Source organism: Epinephelus moara, chromosome 1 (assembly GCF_006386435.1).
Source record: "Epinephelus moara isolate mb chromosome 1, YSFRI_EMoa_1.0, whole genome shotgun sequence".
In the NCBI taxonomy this organism is placed as follows: Eukaryota; Metazoa; Chordata; class Actinopteri; order Perciformes; family Serranidae; genus Epinephelus; species Epinephelus moara.
This window is the reverse complement of record NC_065506.1, coordinates 45,614,516-45,633,319: the sequence shown is the minus strand read 5'-3', so window position 1 is coordinate 45,633,319 and position 18,804 is coordinate 45,614,516. Positions and strand designations below refer to the sequence as shown.

The window sequence follows — 18,804 nt, the reverse complement described above, 5'->3', positions numbered from 1 at the left end:
AGATAACACTGGCGATCTGAACCGGTCAGTGGCGAAAAAAAGCACTTTTATACAGGATGCATTTGACCCTGTTACCGTTTTAGCTCGTTTCGCGGCTCAATACTGAACCAATTTTAGAACGAGTGGTACCCATGAATCATACGCACACGTACACATGGGGAAATACAGCCCAGGTTGAAAAATACCAAAGTTATCCTTTAAGTTGAGGACACAACAGGTTAAAGTAGTGGTTCTGTGTAAGAGCGGCCCCTGACTGTGACTGATATGTTCTTTACAGGAGCGTAATGCATTTAGTCAAGACAAAAAATATATGAATTAAATTATATATATTGCCCTGTCTTTCTGAATTAGCAAACAAAGTTATTATCTCAGAATTATGAGATAAGTTTACATGGAAAAAAAGTCTGCTTCTGTTTTTCTGAATTAATGAGAGAATAATCTCATGAGATTATTATTTTGTTAATTCAGAAATAGAAAAATAAAAAAACAGAATTTGCTCCCTAAAAAACTTTTTTTTTTATCATTTTAAGATAATAATCTTGTTAATTCAGAAAAACAGCAGATTTTTTTCACTCAAGTGAATGTGTTACACTTCTGTAGTTATTATATATGACTTTTTTTTTTTTTTAAATTTTCTATTCAATTTATTTTGTATTTATTTATTATTTTAAATTTAACTAGTTATGCTTATGTCCAGCTGAGAGGTTGGACTCCTTCAAAGGGTCAACCTATAAATCTGAGGGGTCATTCGATGATTAATGGCAGAAGAAAGAAGAAAAAAACAAAGGTCTTTTGCATAAACCTGTTGTCATGTTTTGTTTGAGTGTCCTTTGATTGAGTGTTTTGCTTGAGTGCCTGTTTCTGTGCGTATTCTTTTGTAAAGCGTCTTTGAGTACCTAGAAAAGCGCTATATAAAACCGATTTATTATTATTATTATTATTATTATGTTTTGGTCTTTTTTTACTAATCATTGCTTTGTTGTAAGACACTGGATAATTTAATCTCTTTTTCTTTGATTTAAATAAACCCATCTGAGCAGATTAAAGAGGAAATGTGTCTTTGGTAGAGCTGCGAACAAGACACATGACAAGAGGCCCAAACTGACACTGTTTTCTATTACAGGTCACAAAATCTCAGAAAGGTTAAGTACTGCTGTCTCTTGAAAACCACTGCATTTTATAAGCTTCAAAATGCAACAGGTACCACAGCTGTCAAATAAATGTGGTGGAGAGAAAAGTTCTCTGCAGCTCCTACATGCTGCAGGGGTGACTGAAGTAATGCCTCCACTGTCCTGTGGGGGCAGTGATGAGCTCAGAGGCGTCTTCACTGACAGACTGACAGGAACAGAAGAAGAGAAGGAAAGTGTACAGTCTGTACTGCAGCTCTTCAGATCAAGTCGAGTCAAGTCCACATACTTTCTAACGACAGCCAGGTAGACAGGTGACTCCAGCTGCAGTATAAAGCTTCACCTGTACAGGCTCACAGTTATAGCACGTGTCATTCTCACTGTCCGCAGGTCCGTGAACGTTACTGTGTGAACATGGGACGGAAAGTGACTCTGGCAACTTGCTCATTGAACCAGTGGGCTTTGGACTTTGAAGGCAACCTGCAGAGGATCCTGAAGAGTAAGTCTGACTGTTGTTGAAGGACAGATGTGTCTCTGAAACTAGCACAGCTGTAATATTTCACCTACAAGCTGCAGCTGCTGCAAGGTGCAGGTTTCTGTTTGTATTAATAATGTCACACTCCAGGTGTGTTACATTAGTGCCACACCTCCACCAGCTAAACCCAACACTCATTATATCATCTGAAACTTTGATTTTAATTGACTGTGCATTGTATAGATAGTTATGTGTGCAGAATGTACAGTGGCATGCAAAGGTTGGGGCACCCCTGGTCACAAGTAGAAGATGAGCTGATCAAAGATGACACATTTCTTCAACATTTTCAGCAAGATTACTTTTTAATTCAGTCTTTTACAGTTTCAAAATAATAGAAAATGAAAAGGGCCTGAAGCAAAAGTTTGGGCACCCTGCATGGTCAGTGCTAAGTAGCCCCCCCTTTGGCAGGTATCACAGCTTCTAAACACTTCCTGTATCCAGCTCAGAGTCTTTCAGTTCTTGTTTGGAGGATTTTCACCCGTTCTTCCTGCAATAGGCTTCTAGCTCTGTGAGAGTCTTCAGCCGTCTTCATGCACTGCTCTTTGAGGTCTATCCACAGATGTTTAATGATGTTTAGGTCGGGGGACTGTGAGGGCCATGGCAAACCCTTCAGCTGGCTCCTCTTGAGGTCGTCCATTGTGAATTTGAAGGTGTGTTCAGGATCATTGTCCTGTTGTAGAAGCCATCCTCTCTTCATCTTCAGCTTGTTTACAGATGCTGTGATGTTTGCTCCCAGAATGAATCCATTCTTCCCTCTACCTGTGAAATGTTCCCCGTGCCACTGGCTGCAACACAAGCCCAAAGCATCATCCATCCACCCCCGTGTTTAACAGTTTTTTCTCTAAACATACCTTTGATCATTGTGTCAAAAAGCATCAGGCTTGTTTCGATGTTCCTTTGCAAACTTCTGCTGCTGAGTTTTTTCTGACAATCCTACGAGCAGCTCTCTCAGAAAGTTTTCTTGGTCTTCCAGACCTCAGCTTGACCTCCACAGTTCCTGTTAACTGTCATTTCTTAATGACATCACAAACTGAGGAAACAGCTCCCTGAAAACACTTTGCTATCTTCTTATAGTCTTCATCAGTTATTTTAGTTTTCAGAGTGCTAGGCAGCTGTTTAGAGGAGCCCATGGCTGCTGATTGTTGGGACAAGGTTTCAGGAGTCAGAGTATTTATAAAGCTTTGACATTTGCATCACCTGGCCTTTCCTAACGATGACTGTGAACAAGCCAGAGCGCTCAAATGTCTTGCTGTGCCCAAACTTTTACATGCCACTGTATGCATCCCTCTGCTGCACAACCAGTTGCCCCACGGGGAACAAATGTTGTGATTGATTAATTGACCTCCTATTAGATAACTGCAGTGTTAACAGCAAAGTTTTACTCCTTACAAAGAGCGTCAATACAGGGTTTCATAAGTGTTAGCCTTGATCAGCCACACAGGAACGTGAGAAGAGACTCTGCACACCTCTTTTTATCCTCTGGGAAAAAAGAGCATAATAATGTAATGTATCTTATGTGCAACGTCATTAGTTTGCGTAACTGTCAAATGTTCTCACAGTTAATTCAACAACCATTAACATGCAGTATCAGTGTGAACTGTCTTACCTTAACGTCCTTCCTCTCCAGGTTCTGTAAAAAAACTTCCAGTGCTTTGCACCATGTTAAATCCTCTGACCAGATCATTAGAGCTAACTCTGCTCTCTGAGATAACCAGAAGATTCCCCTGATGAGATAATGAACATTTCCACCAATTACTGCTGAGATTTGTGCAGTTAAGTCCACAAAAACAACTTTTCATGCTGATGTACCTGTAAACTCAACCTGTCACATTACACGTCAAGACTTTTCTGCCTTCGCTGCCTCAGTAGTGACATTTTTTTCTCTGTCTCTCACAAGTTTCCTAACTGTGTGGAAGTACAGTACCTAATCACTGCACAGCTGCTGGAGTCTGCCTCTGCCACTGGTCAATGCACACAAACCTAACAAGAATGTTTGCCTGGTCTGTGTGTCTCTCTGCAGGTATCGAGATAGCGAAAGCTCATGGAGCCAAATACAGGCTGGGCCCAGAGCTGGAGATATGGTATGATGGGAAAAGCATGTGTGACACTCACATGAATATGTTCACACACTGTGATGTTATCTTGGCCAAAATATAATTTTTATAACTATTGGACTTAACAGCAGTCGATATTGACAGTGTCTTGTAGCTCAGAGGTTTTATAAGATGTAGTTTCAGTTTTACTTTGCTGACGTCCCCTTTCTTTTTACGTTTTCACAGTGGTTATGGCTGTGCAGACCACTTCTATGAGTCAGACACGCTGCTCCACAGCTTTCAGGTCCTGAGGAAGCTTCTGGAGTCTCCTGTCACCCAGGACATCATCTGTGATGTGGGCATGTGGGTATTACCTTCAAACTCTCTTAACCTCTTCCACTCCACTCCTGTCTGTTTTAGAGGGGGCAGGGAATCTTTAGGGGGAAACAACAGGCCAACAGTGGATGCCATTTAGAAGTGGTATACATTATTTGAAAGCTTAGACCTAGCTAGACATGGTACCAGTGGATTCTTCCAGTCTTCTAGTTTCATATGACACCAGTATCTCTGCTGCTTTAAAACTCAAGACTCACCTTGTGTGGCTGGAAGTCCCGTCTGATGATACACTCTGTTCCCCTCAGGCCCATCATGCATCATAATGTGCGCTACAACTGTCGGATCCTGTTCCTAAACAGGTATGTCAGCACATCAGTCCAGTCTCACTAAATGACCTGTTGTTTTGTCCTATTTTTATGCATTCATACACATATACAGTGTGCATATATCATCACTGAGCGTTTGTCTTCCATCTTGTAGAAAGATCCTGCTGATCAGACCTAAAATGCAGATGGCCAACCACGGGATCTACCGAGAGATGCGCTGGTTCTCTCCCTGGAACCAGTTAAGGTTGGTCAAGAGGCCCTTCTCACCATAATGTTTCTCCATTTTTATGAGAATACTCATTGTTGATATAAGAATTATACAAGCAGATTATTTAATATATTCATTACTTTCGTTTGCAATGAATTTCACACTTGATATTTTATATGTTAGAGTATAATCAGGCAATATAGTGCTCCAGGGACATTTTTCTGTTGCATGATGAGGAAGTTAGCATCGCACCTTGGCAAAAAGCCAGTGGGACCTTTCCACTAGATTTTGGATAACTGCAGAAAATAAGTTCAGTGGCAAACAAACATTTATGTTACTCACACATTTTGTTCTTCAAGATAAACCTCACAAATGAGCACCACTTTTATGATTTTTGAAATGTAAATGCAATCGCCAGACGTAAAAAGCTAATGTTAGGCTATAAATTAACTACACCACGGTCACATGACTTAACATCCTTACCACAGTTTAAAGCTGATAAGAATGATAGGTGATAGTGATACGAGCTAAGAAAGGTCAGGCCAAAACTTTGGTGCAGTTTTGTTGGCCACTAAACTGATTTTATCTTTACTTTTGGAAATTGCAGGGATGGCAGTGAAAGGTCTTGTCTTTTTGTTTGTTTCTTCAAGGCATGTGGAGGAGTACTTCCTGCCCAGGATGATCCAGGAGGTAACAGGGCAGGTAAATAAACAAACAGTCCCTATCATCATTTGGGCTGTGTACTGGCAAGAATCTGGCAATACGATACGTATCACAATACTGTGGTTACTATTCAGTATATCGTAATATACTGTATTGCAGTTTTATTTAAAGCAAATTTTTGTAAAACTGACTTAGTATTAAGAGCACTTTACCATGTGTATTAAAAAGAACAGTGAGATCTACATTTGTATTTATCACGGTCCCTGTAATATCATAGCAGTACTTTGTGTGCAGTCTGAGTAGAGGAATTATCATTTGCCTCTATCAGTAGAAAATAGATAAATACATTTGTTTAGGTAAACAAATTAAGAAAATAAAAGATTGTAAATAAATAAAATAATTTTCATCAATACGACACAGTATCACATCACATCATTTTGTGATATTTAAGTGCATTGATATTTTCTTACACCCCTAATCATCATCTATGTTCAGCTAAGACTTGTAAAGAGAGGGTCATTGTTATTAAGCCCTGTTTCTTTATGCTCATCAGGACACAGTCCCATTCGGTGACTGTGTGCTGTCCACAAAGGACACCTGCATCGGCACTGAGACATGCCAGGAGCTCTGGAACCCCAGAAGGTAGAGAAGCAGAAGACTGTATGAGGATTACATGGGTGTTGTCTGAAACCGTCCTAACTCCTGATGACTGAATGTTTTCTCTTTCCTCAGCCCCCATATTCAGATGGGTCTGGATGGGGTTGAAATCTTTACTAACTCCTCTGCCAGCCACCATGAGCTCCGCAAAGCTGACCAGAGAGTCAACCTGATCAAGTCAGCCACCACCAAGGTATAGCTCCACAAACATCTGGCTATTAGTCACATAAAAACACTGACCGTATGTGATTATGGTTGGTAGAAACAGATGTTTAAAGACTATGTAGAAGATAAATACTGGTCTACAGAGTAATTCACAGATACTGAAAAAAACCCAATTGTAATATTAGTCAGAAAGATGAAATAATTCAACTTGGTTTGTGTGTTAATTTGTCACCCTCCTGTATGTACGCAGACAGTTGAGCTCAGAGATCACCAGAGGGCAGTGTTGTACCACAAATACAGGACACAGTGCCACCATAACATCCTGCGTTCTGTTTTAAGTTTGTAATAACTTGAGTCGAATCAATGCTGCATTCAGAGTCTTGTCAGTGTTGTTCCAGAGTGGAGGTATCTACCTGTACGCCAACCAGAGGGGCTGCGATGGAGACCGTGTCTACTATGATGGTTGTGCCATGGTGGCCATCAACGGAGACATTGTAGCTCAGGGAGCACAGTTCTCACTGAATGATGTGGTGTGTATGGACACAGCTTCCTGCAAATAAGTCTGCATGTAGATGAAAATCATAAATGATACATGTGAAGAGACATTACTGTAGATGTGGGCAGGAAATTAAGTGTTGTGTTTCCCGTATGTTGGGTAAGTGTTGCAGGGCAGGTCTTGCAGTAAGACAGCAGGCAGACAACATTCCTGAGACACGAGAGGCAGACTGATGTTTGTGTGTGTGTGTGTGTGTGTGTTGTAGGAGGTGATTACAGCCACTCTAGATCTTGAGGATGTCCGTAGCTACAGAGGAGAAGTTTGCCAGCCCAACATGGTGAGACAGCACCACCCACCAATTATTGGAATATACCAAGTTGCCGAATCATAGCTTATTTCTTTTTGTTTTGCTTTTACGTATTATTTCCTTCCATCACTCTAAAGCTCACTATTTAGCAGGTTCTAACAGCCAAACCTTAAAACCACTGCAGGGAAGCTGAATCACATTGATCGTCTCGTTGCAGAGCAATATTCTGCTGGGAAACCTTGGATTCTGGCATTCATGTGGATGCTACTTGACACGCTCCACCCACCCAAACACAGTCGCAGACTGAAGTACCTCCCTGATACCAGCGCCTCCCCAGCAGAACAATGCACCACGCCACACCATACAAACTGCTCAGGAATGGCTCGAGGAACTTGGCAAAGAGCTCAAGGTGTCAACATGGCCTCCAAATTCCCCAGGTCCTATCTGATCAAGCATTTGTGGAAGGATCCTCAGAGATATCCCCAATCCATGGTGGGGCCTCCTTGGATCAGACTTGGCTCTGACATGTTGAGACATGGACACAGGATCTCTGGGAGTGTCTGGCACCAAGACGTTAGAGGCAGATCCTTGGAGTCCTGTGGGTTGTGAGGTTGGGTACCAGCACGTGCCACAGATGCTACATCAGATTGGGATCTGGGGAATCTGGAGGCCAGGTTGATGGCTTGAGCTGCTTGTCACGTTCCTCTGATGATTCCTGAGCAGTTTTTGCAGTGTGGCATGATGCATTGTTCTGCTGGGAGGGCACTGCCATCAGAGAGTGCCGTGCCATGAGGGGGGTACTTGGTCTGCAACAGGGTTTGGGTGGATGGAGTGTCAGGTGGCATCATGTTATTCACTTCACCTGTCAGTGGTTTTAATGTGTTGGCTGATGCTTGGCACAAAGCAATATATTAATGTGACTTCAAAACGTTTGCCACTGAAACACACTTGAACAAAGTCTGAAGACGGTCCATGCCTCATATTAAAGCTGCACTGATCAATATTTTTAGTACTAACAATGGATCAAATCACTGTATGAAAGAATCATTCACCTGACTCTTCACTTGCCCTCAGCTCTACGCAGCTTTTTAGCCTCCTTCAGCTCATTTTTTTGGTTTCATGGCTCACAGCTTTAATGTTTTGGTTCAGTGTCAGGCCTCATCAGCCTTATTTCCAGCAACAGGAAGCTGTTTTCAGTGTAAACCTCACTGTACTCCACCTGCTCAGCAGCAAACAGCAGACAGACTCATCAAGAGACTAGCTGGTGAACATAGTGGAGCATTTAGCAACTAAAGAGAGAGATACTTCCCTTGGGAGTCCAAAAACTGAGCTAAAAAAGTGCAGAAAATTAATGCAATCTTTCCTTTATAGCATTTTGTTAGCCAAGTTATAAATTGTGGCTTGTAAACACATTGCACATGAAACAGAAAACACCTTTTTTCAGTTTCCGATCACCGTTTGATGGTTTCGTATGTTTCGTGTGAGTAAATGTCCATTCGTCTCTCACTGTCACACTTCTCTGTTGTAGGAAAGTGAACCCAAACCGTGCCACAGGATCAAAGTTGACTTCTCTTTATCCAGTTGTGATGACGTCTACCTCCCTACCCACCAGCCAATAACATGTTACTTTCATACACCAGAGGAAGAGATCAGGTACAAATACAGACATTTGGTACAACGTTTGTAACAGAAAACAAGTTTCATCTAGTAGCTTCTAAAAAGGGACATTTAAAGAAACCCAGAAATCTATTGAACAGCAGTTGTCACCTGTGTCGTTCAGTTTAGGGCCGGCCTGCTGGCTGTGGGACTACCTGAGGAGAAGTGGACAGGTGAGGAGGAACACACACACTTTATGTATTATTGGGCCATAAAATAACTGAAACGAAGAAGTTGTTAGATGTTAAGTTTGGTGTTTGTGATTTGTGTCTCAGGCTGGTTTCCTGTTGCCTCTGAGCGGAGGAGTCGACAGCTCCTCCACCGCCTGTATTGTCCACTCAATGTGTGTGCTGCTCTGCCAGGCTATAGAGGACGGCAGTGAGTATGATTCAGCTTGCTTTCATTTCAGTTTATTGTAAACACACACATTCTGTCAGTGTGACTATTGTCACATCTTCTTGTAAAGGATGAGGCTGGGAATACTCTATTTTCCATCTTTTCAACGAATCCCATGTTCAGACTCAAACCAACAATGAACGTTATCAACTAACAAGTATTGTGTTTGTATCAAAGCCTGATTTATCTTCTTCCTCTTTAATGTAGAACTCTGTTGTTGTCTAGACACTATTAAAACTCCCAAATACTCACCACAGCACTAAATATGGATTAATCTGCTTCTGAAAAAAGTCCACAGTAAATGCACTATTTCCTCTGGTGTGTGTAACGTTTGATTCGAAACTGCACTGACCAGCTGTTTAACAGTTTTAAAGATGAAACATTATATTTGTGAGGTCAGAAAGTATTGAGCGACCTCATAATACACTGTTGGTTTGATCTTTTCATGAGTTTTGTTGGCAATGAAAAAAAAAAGATAATTGAATAACCAGTAAAGTGTTGTTCTTGACCAGGTGGCCGTGCAGCCGCCCGAGCTGATCACAGCCACTCTAGATAATTCTTGTAATTCCAACAGATCTGTTGCAGCGTGCTATGTCCCAGACGCTAAGAAGAATACACACTTCCTCTCTTTAGAAGGAGATATACTTTATTAATTCCTGAGGGGAAATTTTTCTCACTCTGTTGTCATATACACACAAGCCCGAAATACACACACATGCACAACATGCACCCAGCGTGTTATGACACTGTGCGATGAAGATGGTGGTGAAGCAAACAAAAATGTTTGCATCTCAGTTATGTGTTGTGACACTTGTTTCACGGCTCTTGACATTCCCACACAACACCACTTTGTCCTGTTAAAACAATATTCATAACTTGGATTAATTTTTGTATGAAAAACACTTTTGATCAGTGGACCCTAACGGACTAAAGGAATATGTATAACTTAGCGGGGTAACTGAGGAATGGTCACATATTCTGACACAGCATCTCCATATTGACAGGTTAAAACATTTATATTTGTATGCACAATCTAAGCAGCGAACTAATGTTAGCTCAAGTGGGTCATCAACAATCCAGTTTTATTAAAGAAATGAACAGCTTGGTAACAAGATCAGGCGTCTAATTGACACAGGCCTTTATTGGTCACAATGTGCAGCCACATTGAGCCAGTAAAAGGGACTGGGCTTGAAGTTTTACAATAAGAGCAAACGTCTCTAAGGACTCGAACAAACCAGACGCTCCAAACACTCTTCTCCCCCCCCCCTCTTCTGTCTTTCTCGACCCATCAGACAGCCAGGTGCTGGAGGATGTTCGCAGGGTGGTCGGGGATGAATCCTACCGTCCTCACCAACCAAAGGAGCTGTGTGGTCGCATCTTCACCACCTGCTACATGGCCAGCGAAAACTCCTCAGAGGACACATGCAGCAGAGCCAAAAGCCTGGCCAATCAGATCGGCAGGTAGGCGAGGTACAACCTGAAGGGCTTTTGATAAGTGTTTGAGAACAAGTTAAAAAGAGAAGACCGTTATTACTTGGAGTATCATGTTAAAAATTATACCTGTATTATCGTGAATGAGATGATACTACACACCTGTAGGATGAACACACACAGTAAGTGTGTATTTTTTTTTGTAGATTTATTGTCCTTTAAGTTTCTTTGGAATAAAAAGTGTTTTCATTCTTTGTCATTCTGCAGCACACACATGAATATTAACATAGACATGGCAGTGAAAGGCATTCTGGGTATCTTCTCAGTGGTCACTGGGAGGTGGCCTCAGTTTCGCGCCAATGGAGGAAGTCACAGAGAAAACCTGGCTCTGCAGAACGTACAGGTCAGACACACTCCCACACTGTCTCTGTGTGTGTCTTCATAATGGTTTCATCATCATCATCATCATCATGACTGATTGTTTGCCACGTCTTCTTTTTGTCTTTGACTCAGTTCATGACTTTTTACTCCTTGTGTTGTCCCCTGTGTTCTGACAGTTTAACCACAGTCTTCACACTGAAGCTGACAAAGCTGTGACCGTTTTATTAGTTCTTGTCAGTACCATATTCACTTCCTGTGTGTGTGTGTGTGTGTGTGTGTGTGTGTGTGTGTGTGTGTGTGTTTCCAGGCTCGAGTCAGGATGGTCCTGGCCTACCTGTTTGCCCAGCTCAGTCTGTGGACTCGGGGGAAGCCAGGTGGATTACTGGTGCTGGGCTCAGCCAACGTAGATGAGAGGTATAACTGGAGACATGTTTGTTATATTTCATGTGTCCTTCTAAAATAAATTCTGCGATTGCAGTTGTTTTTACTGGGAATCCCTGTTGGGAATGAGACCAAAGTGAACTAGAGCAGCACAAAAACGTCCTTTTATTCAGTCCACACTGACTCCGTCTTCTGTAAACGTCTCAGCCATCTGTCAGCAGCAGGTCCTGGGGAGCTGAGTGGACAGCACTAACCTGCCTTCACAGGCTGTAGCAGAAATTCACTGAACCAGAATAGTTGTCATGTCGGCGCCATGGGAAGAAATCAAGTGTTTCTATGTATTGATTCTTTGATTTTATTTCTCACACCTGCTATAGCGAGTGAGGGGAGTCTGCCTGTAATGAAACGGGCACAGACAGACTGGGAGCCTCGAATGATCAATGTAGAGACGGTTAATAAGTTCAAAACATACACAGCGGGATATTTGTGTGATTTAAACAGCTGTCTGTGCAGATTACGCTTCACTAAACTTGACAAAGAATTGACTTGAAGCCTTAAAAAGCCTGGGGGTCTCCATGAGATGTGTGTCTCACAGACTCAGTGTAGACTGAAACTGAATCTGTTCCATGAGACACGCGAACGACAGATGCAGAAAATGCTTTCAGTGTTTATTTGCTGTCAGGAAAAATACATATATCTTAATAATTAAGTGACACAGCCTCCATGAGAGAAACTAAAAGCTCCTTAACACTGTGTGGATTTGGGCTGACAGAGACGAAAAATGGATAGTCATGAGAGAAACATGGTAAAATCGTCGGTCCTACATTGCACTGTGAGACACAGCAACCAATGGTTGATTAGGAGCTTTGGAAATAAAAGACAGCCTGAATCCAAATATTTAAATTAAGTACCAAATTTTCAAAATACGACCGCTGCTGTGACCCACACTAACCAACCAATCAGAATACACACACAGAACACACTTGCAGTTCTACATTTCATACGTGACATGTTTGAAAGAAGTTGAGGAGAAGTGTGTGATTAAATTTGATTATTGTTGTGTTGTTGTTTGAGAATATATGAGCAGTGCAGGTTGATGAACTGATGATGTGTCTCTGCTCTTATGTACTTTTTTTTTTTTACAGACATTAGTCACACAATCTGACATGCTTCAAATTGAGATTGTCTGACACAGACTGTGACCGAGATTCCATTAGTTCCCTGCAGCGTAGTGTAACATGCATTAAACTACAGCACCGCATGAAAAACTGCAGCAACCTCATCCATGTTAGTGATGCCAGAGAGGAAATAAAGAAAGGCTCATCAACAGATGTTGAACCTGGCTCAAGTTTTGCTCCAATGCCATGCAACATATGCTGCTTTGGCCGAAACAAAGAAGTGTGCGATCCTTGCAAATCACTTTGTATCATGAATTCAGCATTTCTTTTATTTACCTCACGAATTAAGAGGTTGGATAAAATGATTGCAGCAGTGATGACGTTAAGTCCATTGAAGTCACACAGACTGGCCCTCTGGGATCTTATTTTACTGACTTACTGGTAAAAATGCCCGGACCATCACAGCAGCTTGTGCTTTTTAACGCCTGCTAACAGACATTAATGCCTGGTGTCAGGAGGCCATTCACAAAAAACAATAACTGTTTTATTAACTTGAAAAACGGCAGCCACAAACCATAATGAGTGTGGCTAAAACAATGCAACTACTGTGGAGAATATTTACAGCCTAACTTTCCCCCCATAAAATACCTTCTCCTGCTCAGTCTGACAGGGTATTTCACAAAGTACGACTGCTCCAGTGCCGACATCAACCCAATAGGAGGCATCAGCAAGACAGACCTGAAGAGCTTCCTGCTGTACTGTACCGAGCAGTTCCAGCTCACCGCTCTGAGAGGGTAAGGTCAGCTCACAGACATCTGGGAGGATTGAACTGCTGGGTAACGTACCTGTTAGAACTGAGTTCGAGTATTTTGCACTCTTCACTAAACACAACACCTTCAGAGATAGAAGTGAAAGTATCACCACGATTAATGGGAAATATATGTCAAAAACTGCAGCACCACCAGCAACCATTTGTTACAGTGTGCTTTACTTTGATAAAACTGACAGTGACATATTTACCGAAACAAACTGCAGCAAATTTAAACACTTTATAAATGAGTATATAGATATACATATATAATGTGTAGGTTTCATGCACTACTCATTGTTTCTTTAAAGCTTTGTCACAAACCACAAACTGCATCTTGTGTGGTTTTGGTTTCCTCTGCAGCATCTTGTCCGCTCCGCCCACAGCTGAACTGGAGCCACTGACAGATGGACAGGTGTCGCAAACAGATGAGGTACAAAATTAATTACATCTGTCGACCTTTTAACTGAATCACATTAATCTTAGAGCTATCTGGATGAGCTGTTGTTGCTTAAAGTGTTAGGATGTTTTTCACATATATAATTAAGTTACTGCACATCAGTCCAGCTGTGAGAAAGAAAAACTTCTCACAGGTTTTTTTCTATTTCCTGATTCAGTTTGTGGGTGAGAATATTGTTTGAACTGCAGCAGTGAGGTGAGACTTGAGCACCATTTGGGTGAGGGTGGTATCAGAGGAGGGGGAGGTGGGTGATACAATGTTAACATGTTGCTCCAGACAGCATTTTCAGCCACTGGTACATTACAGCAGGCTCATAAAGTTACTTGAATGTTACAATTATTAATATTATTTTAGTTAAGATATTGACCAATAATGTCTTTGCACAAGTTGCAAACTTCTCAAGTGGCTCTGAATGCTTTCACAAGAAGAAAGGGACTGGTGTTCCTACAGAAGGAACCTTGTATTACTTTTTGCTCGGGTTATATTAAAAAAAATGTGTTCAGGCTTAAATTGAAATACTCTTTAATGAGCACATTCACATGGGATCATCAGCCACCATTTCCTTCATCCCTCATCCTCCTTTTCCTGTTTTCTTCCATCTCTCTCCAACCGCCTCCCTCCTCAGGCAGACATGGGGATGACTTACTCTGAGTTATCTGTGATTGGACGACTGAGGAAGATCTCCAAGTGCGGCCCCTTCAGTATGTTCTGTAAACTCATCCACATGTGGAAGGATGCGCTCCCACCCACAGAGGTCAGTCAACTCTTCTGCAGTGTGGGACATTTTTCTGCTCCTCTGCTAGAGACAGTGGACTCCTCCTGTAGGGGAACAACTCTGTGTCCATCTTGAAATATAGAGCAGACACTTTCAGGCCAGTGTTAATTAGTCCTTATTAGTTTTGTGCATTTAGCAGCTGTTTAAGATTCCACCTAAAGTGCTTTGTCGTCTTTCATCAGGTGGCCCAGAAGGTGAAGCACTTCTTCCGAATGTACTCAGTGAACCGCCATAAGATGACCACAGTGACACCTTCCTACCACGCCGAGAGCTACAGCCCCGACGACAACCGCTTTGACCTCCGACCTTTCCTCTACAACACACGCTGGACCTGGCAGTTCAGGTGCATCCAAGACCAGGTAGCAATGAGGCGGGAACTTCACTTTCACCTTATTCTTATGACAGTGAAACGGACGGGAATGTAGACACACAGAAATTAACTGTGAATACGGACGGTCAATATGATTTTTTTAAATTAAGAATTAAATTAAATTTAAAAAACCATCGTAGGCTGAATAAACATCTTTATAAAGTTGTGTTGACATTTAGTTTCCTTTCCCACAGGTGTCCCAGATGACAGCAAACACTCCACAGCAATAAGAACCTCAGGTCTTCAGTGTCCAGAGAAAAGCCATCACAACTTTGACGGATTAAAAAGATCAGTCACAGTTTCAGTTAAGCCAAATAGTTTGTACTGCTCTTGTAAGCACAGGGTCAAGCAGGTGAAACAGTCATTACTCTGGGCCTAAACAGGACCTTTGTTCTACCTCAGTTTGTGACTGTTGACGACATGCCGTCATTCCCAAACCATGCTAAGAAATATGGGATCATTTCAAGTCTTTTGTCATGTGAAATGCAGTAATGCAGTCATTTGTGGGAAACTATGCAACATATTGAACATGAAACTATCAGTGCCAGTCAAGGTACTGGTGTAGGAAATTAGTTTTGGCTGTATACATGTGTACAACACATCTGACTCTGCTTCTGCAGCTGTCTGTGTTTCTCTATACTTGTCTCTTACAAATTAAAAACACTAATAATAATTTAAAAAATTAACAGTAATTTACACAACGTAAGAAACAGTGACTGTGCCTCCTTTCTGAACCTTTCATGTGATCAACTAGAACAACTATTTCTCATTATAACTCTTTTGGAGGTCGAATGTCAATATTATGAGTGACAAAGCGCTACAGGGGTTTTCAAAGTTGATGTCTGATTTCTTCTAAATGTGATCGTAAATATTAGTCATATTAGTAATATGGCACTAAAACCAACAACATCAACAAAAAGCTTTAAAGGTCCAGTGTGTAAGATTTAGGGGGATTTAGTGGCATCTAGTGGTGAGGATTGCAGATTGCAACCAGCTGAAACTCTTCCCAGTTAGAATTCCTTCAGTGTTTATTGTTCAGGAGGTTTATACCAGGAGCCAAACTATCCGCAGAGGTCTCTTCCTCTCCTAAACAAACAGACCAGATGATTTAAACCAGTAAAAACACTGAATAAAGCAGAATCACGTAACAAATCAGTGTATGTCCAACGCTGGCATGTCAGAGACAGGCGGCTAACCCTCTTCATGCTACTGTGTGCCCAGTCTTTTTCTGTAATAACTTCAGATCCACATGTTCAGAAGGTTTTCAATGGGAGCTGAATTATCCGCAGATGTCTCTTCCTCTCCAAAACACATAGACCAGGAGTCTCCTTTATAAAACAGTGCACAGGATACATTCTAAAAATGTAAGAGACAAACTCTAAAAATGGCATGGACCAAAAAATATTCGACAATTTCTACAGTCAGGCTTCCACCTCACCATCTGCATTGCAAATTTCCTGTCTCCAAAAATGTTGGTTAGCATGGGTCAAAGTTTCTCCCATCAAGTCTGTTTTTATAGGTCTAAATTTTGGCACAGCGTACACCTCTTTCAGGCCTCGTCTTGTGTGTATGCTATGTTTATAAACAAGACAAATGTCTATTTAAAAAAAAAAAAGGTGTTTTCCGACGCTCTTGTCGTGGAGGGGCTGCTAACTACAGTGGCCGATGCGAAAATGTGAATGTTCCTATATAGAGGCAGTGTTTGGTTTGTCCATTGATTTGTCCTACTGTAGAAACATGGCGATGCAACATGACAATCTCCATCGACGAGGACCCGCTCCCTATGTAGAAACGCCTCATTCTAAAATACAACGATTCCTATTTTCAGGTGATTATACACTAAAGAAAAAACTTAATATATTAAATTTAATCTATGCCACTGGCCCCGGGGCAGACCCAGAACACGCTAGAGGGATTGCATATCTCATCTGGCCTGGGAACGGAGAGAGGGATGAGGGATGTCTGGAGTGCTTTGCTTGACTTGCTGCCCCTGCGTCCTGGCTCCAGATAAGCTGGTCAAAATAGATAGATGGATGGATATGTCAATATGCCCCCCTAAATCCTACACACTGGTCCTTTAATTTCTATGTTTGCCTTGTGACAAATTAGATTTAGACTATGAGAGACCTTTTCCTCCAGTGTCTGGGACACTGAAGTTATTGGATTACACAGGTGTGTGTTCTGAGTTTAATGTTGTTAGTTAGTGAGACACTCTGTATGGGACGAGTTGGGAGAGATTAAAGGTTTACTGGAAACAAAGATCCTAAAAATAAATTAAATTGGTTTTAACGTTTTATTTCTACATGTTTTAATTTAATTACTTTTAATTAAGTTAACGATGTATTGGAGGAAGGAACACGTCAAACATCAGAGAAGAAGGATTCTGGTTAAATTAAATTAGTTGTCAGCTGAATGAGCATAGTGTTACATGTGATGTACTGCAGGGGCCTAATTAACGTGTTTTATTGTTCTTAGTGCTGTTTTTGTACATCAGCCATTATCTACAGATCGAGGGGTGAGAACCAGAGGGGTGAAGGTGATATTTGAACAACTTTACAGAAGAGACAAAAAATGACCATACTTTGTCCTGACTTTATTAAATTCAGTCTTTAATATTAAACTTCATTAAAATGTGGGTGGCAATATGCCCGATGAATGTTTTTTTGCATTAATGGAAATTTTTATTTTATTTATTTTTTCATTTTTTATTTTTTTTGGAAGAAAGTCACGTGCCTTTTTTTGGAACCAACATTTTATCTCACGTACAGTATGAAAAAAGGGTGTTTCTGTTGAAAAAATATAAAAAGCTTTACATTAATAAGTTGAAATGCAAAAGCAATCCATTGTTATAATGCATGAAAATATCCTCATATCATATTAGTTTAGTGAATGTAATAAATTTTGCAAAAACATTATTAATAACCATTTGGCCAATAACCCATTGAAAATAGGCCACAGAGTCGATTGTGATAATATATAGAATATCTATTAATATCCAGTTAATTTACTGAATAACAAGTGATTACATTATCTTGGCCAAATAAGCAATAAAAACAGACTATAAAACAATACAGCAATATAATTATATATTATATATTAATTACGATGCATCAAAACTTTGCTGTCAGATCTATGAGATACTAAAAAACACTATATATTAATAGTGCCAAGGTGCTTCATTGATTATTCAGTTAGAGAAAAATTCAAAAGGGTGGCATCTAGCAGTGATGATTGCCACCAGACACCACCACTCGATTGCAACCAGCCGAAACTTCACATGGTCAGGATTCCTTCAGTGTTAATTGTTCAAGAGGTCTTTATCGGGAGCAGAATTTTCCTCAAAGGTCTCTTCCTCTCCAAAACAAACAGACCCGGTGATTAAAACTGGTAAAAAAAAACCAAACTGAATGAAGCAGTTTCACGCTCACATATAGTGAAGGGGCTGCTAACTACGGTGGCCCACACAAAAATGTGAATGGCCCTATCTGGACCCAGTGTTTGGTTTGTCTGTTCTGGGCTACTGACGAAATAACAAGTCTTATTTCAGGTGATGATATGCCGAAGGAAACATGTTTATTATATATTAGTTCTGCCAGTATATCCCCCTAAATCAGTGGATTAGTGGAGGGCACATGCATGATAGAGCATACACACCTCTTGTTCTGGCTGTTCACTGTATACTCCCCTATCGGCAAAAAAGGCATTGAAATATATCACAGAGTAAACTCTCTTCCTCCTTGGTCACCCACCATCTACCCAGAAGTGCACCCGCCTCTTCAACTACCACAACACCACCGCCCTAAATGCTCCACACTGGACCTTTAAAGGTCAATCTTGACTTACCATGATTATTTTAATCATTTTTTTAATCATTCCAAGTGTTTCATGCTTTTTGTTCTGTCAGACATGGGCGTCCATACCTGACAGCAGAGCCCCAGCTCCAATACCTCTTATAGATGTGACTGGGCTCTATCCAGCTCTGGGCCCTTGAAGCGACCTTGCTTACAGGCCCTGTAAGTGCATCATACTGGGAGTATTTCTTTTTATTCAGTAGGGTTTTTTTCCTTAATCGTATTTTATTACTGCATACTTCTGCAGCAAGCCCCTTTCCTCACCTGAATGTTGAAAATGTTTGTCTTCTCAAGTCACTTTAAGAAATCTTGACCCTCTATTGT

The 18,804-nt window shown here is 41.1% G+C and overlaps 2 protein-coding genes across 3 annotated transcripts in view; one reads left to right on the top strand and one right to left on the bottom strand.

Moving 5' to 3' along the window:
• txlng (taxilin gamma) overlaps window positions 1–18,804 on the bottom strand; it is a 765,700-nt gene that overhangs the window by 284,176 nt on the left and 462,720 nt on the right. The gene's annotated exons all lie outside the window — the stretch shown is intronic.
• On the top strand, window positions 1,339–16,908 carry nadsyn1 (NAD synthetase 1). 2 transcript variants are annotated; one of them, XM_050052662.1, is made up of 22 exons: window positions 1,339–1,433; window positions 1,518–1,626; window positions 3,683–3,743; window positions 3,942–4,058; window positions 4,337–4,390; window positions 4,512–4,601; window positions 5,216–5,267; window positions 5,782–5,870; window positions 5,961–6,078; window positions 6,449–6,580; window positions 6,812–6,883; window positions 8,382–8,506; window positions 8,634–8,682; window positions 8,785–8,887; window positions 10,198–10,366; window positions 10,604–10,739; window positions 11,025–11,131; window positions 12,879–13,010; window positions 13,388–13,457; window positions 14,110–14,238; window positions 14,442–14,618; window positions 14,824–16,908. In XM_050052662.1, the coding sequence occupies exons 2-22, from the start codon at window positions 1,542–1,544 to the stop codon at window positions 14,857–14,859; spliced, it is 2,103 nt and encodes a 700-aa protein (XP_049908619.1). In that variant the 5' UTR covers window positions 1,339–1,433; window positions 1,518–1,541; the 3' UTR covers window positions 14,860–16,908. The 2 variants fall into 2 exon arrangements, with proteins under 2 accessions (XP_049908619.1, XP_049908626.1); XM_050052669.1 differs by having other exon boundaries at window positions 1,368–1,441.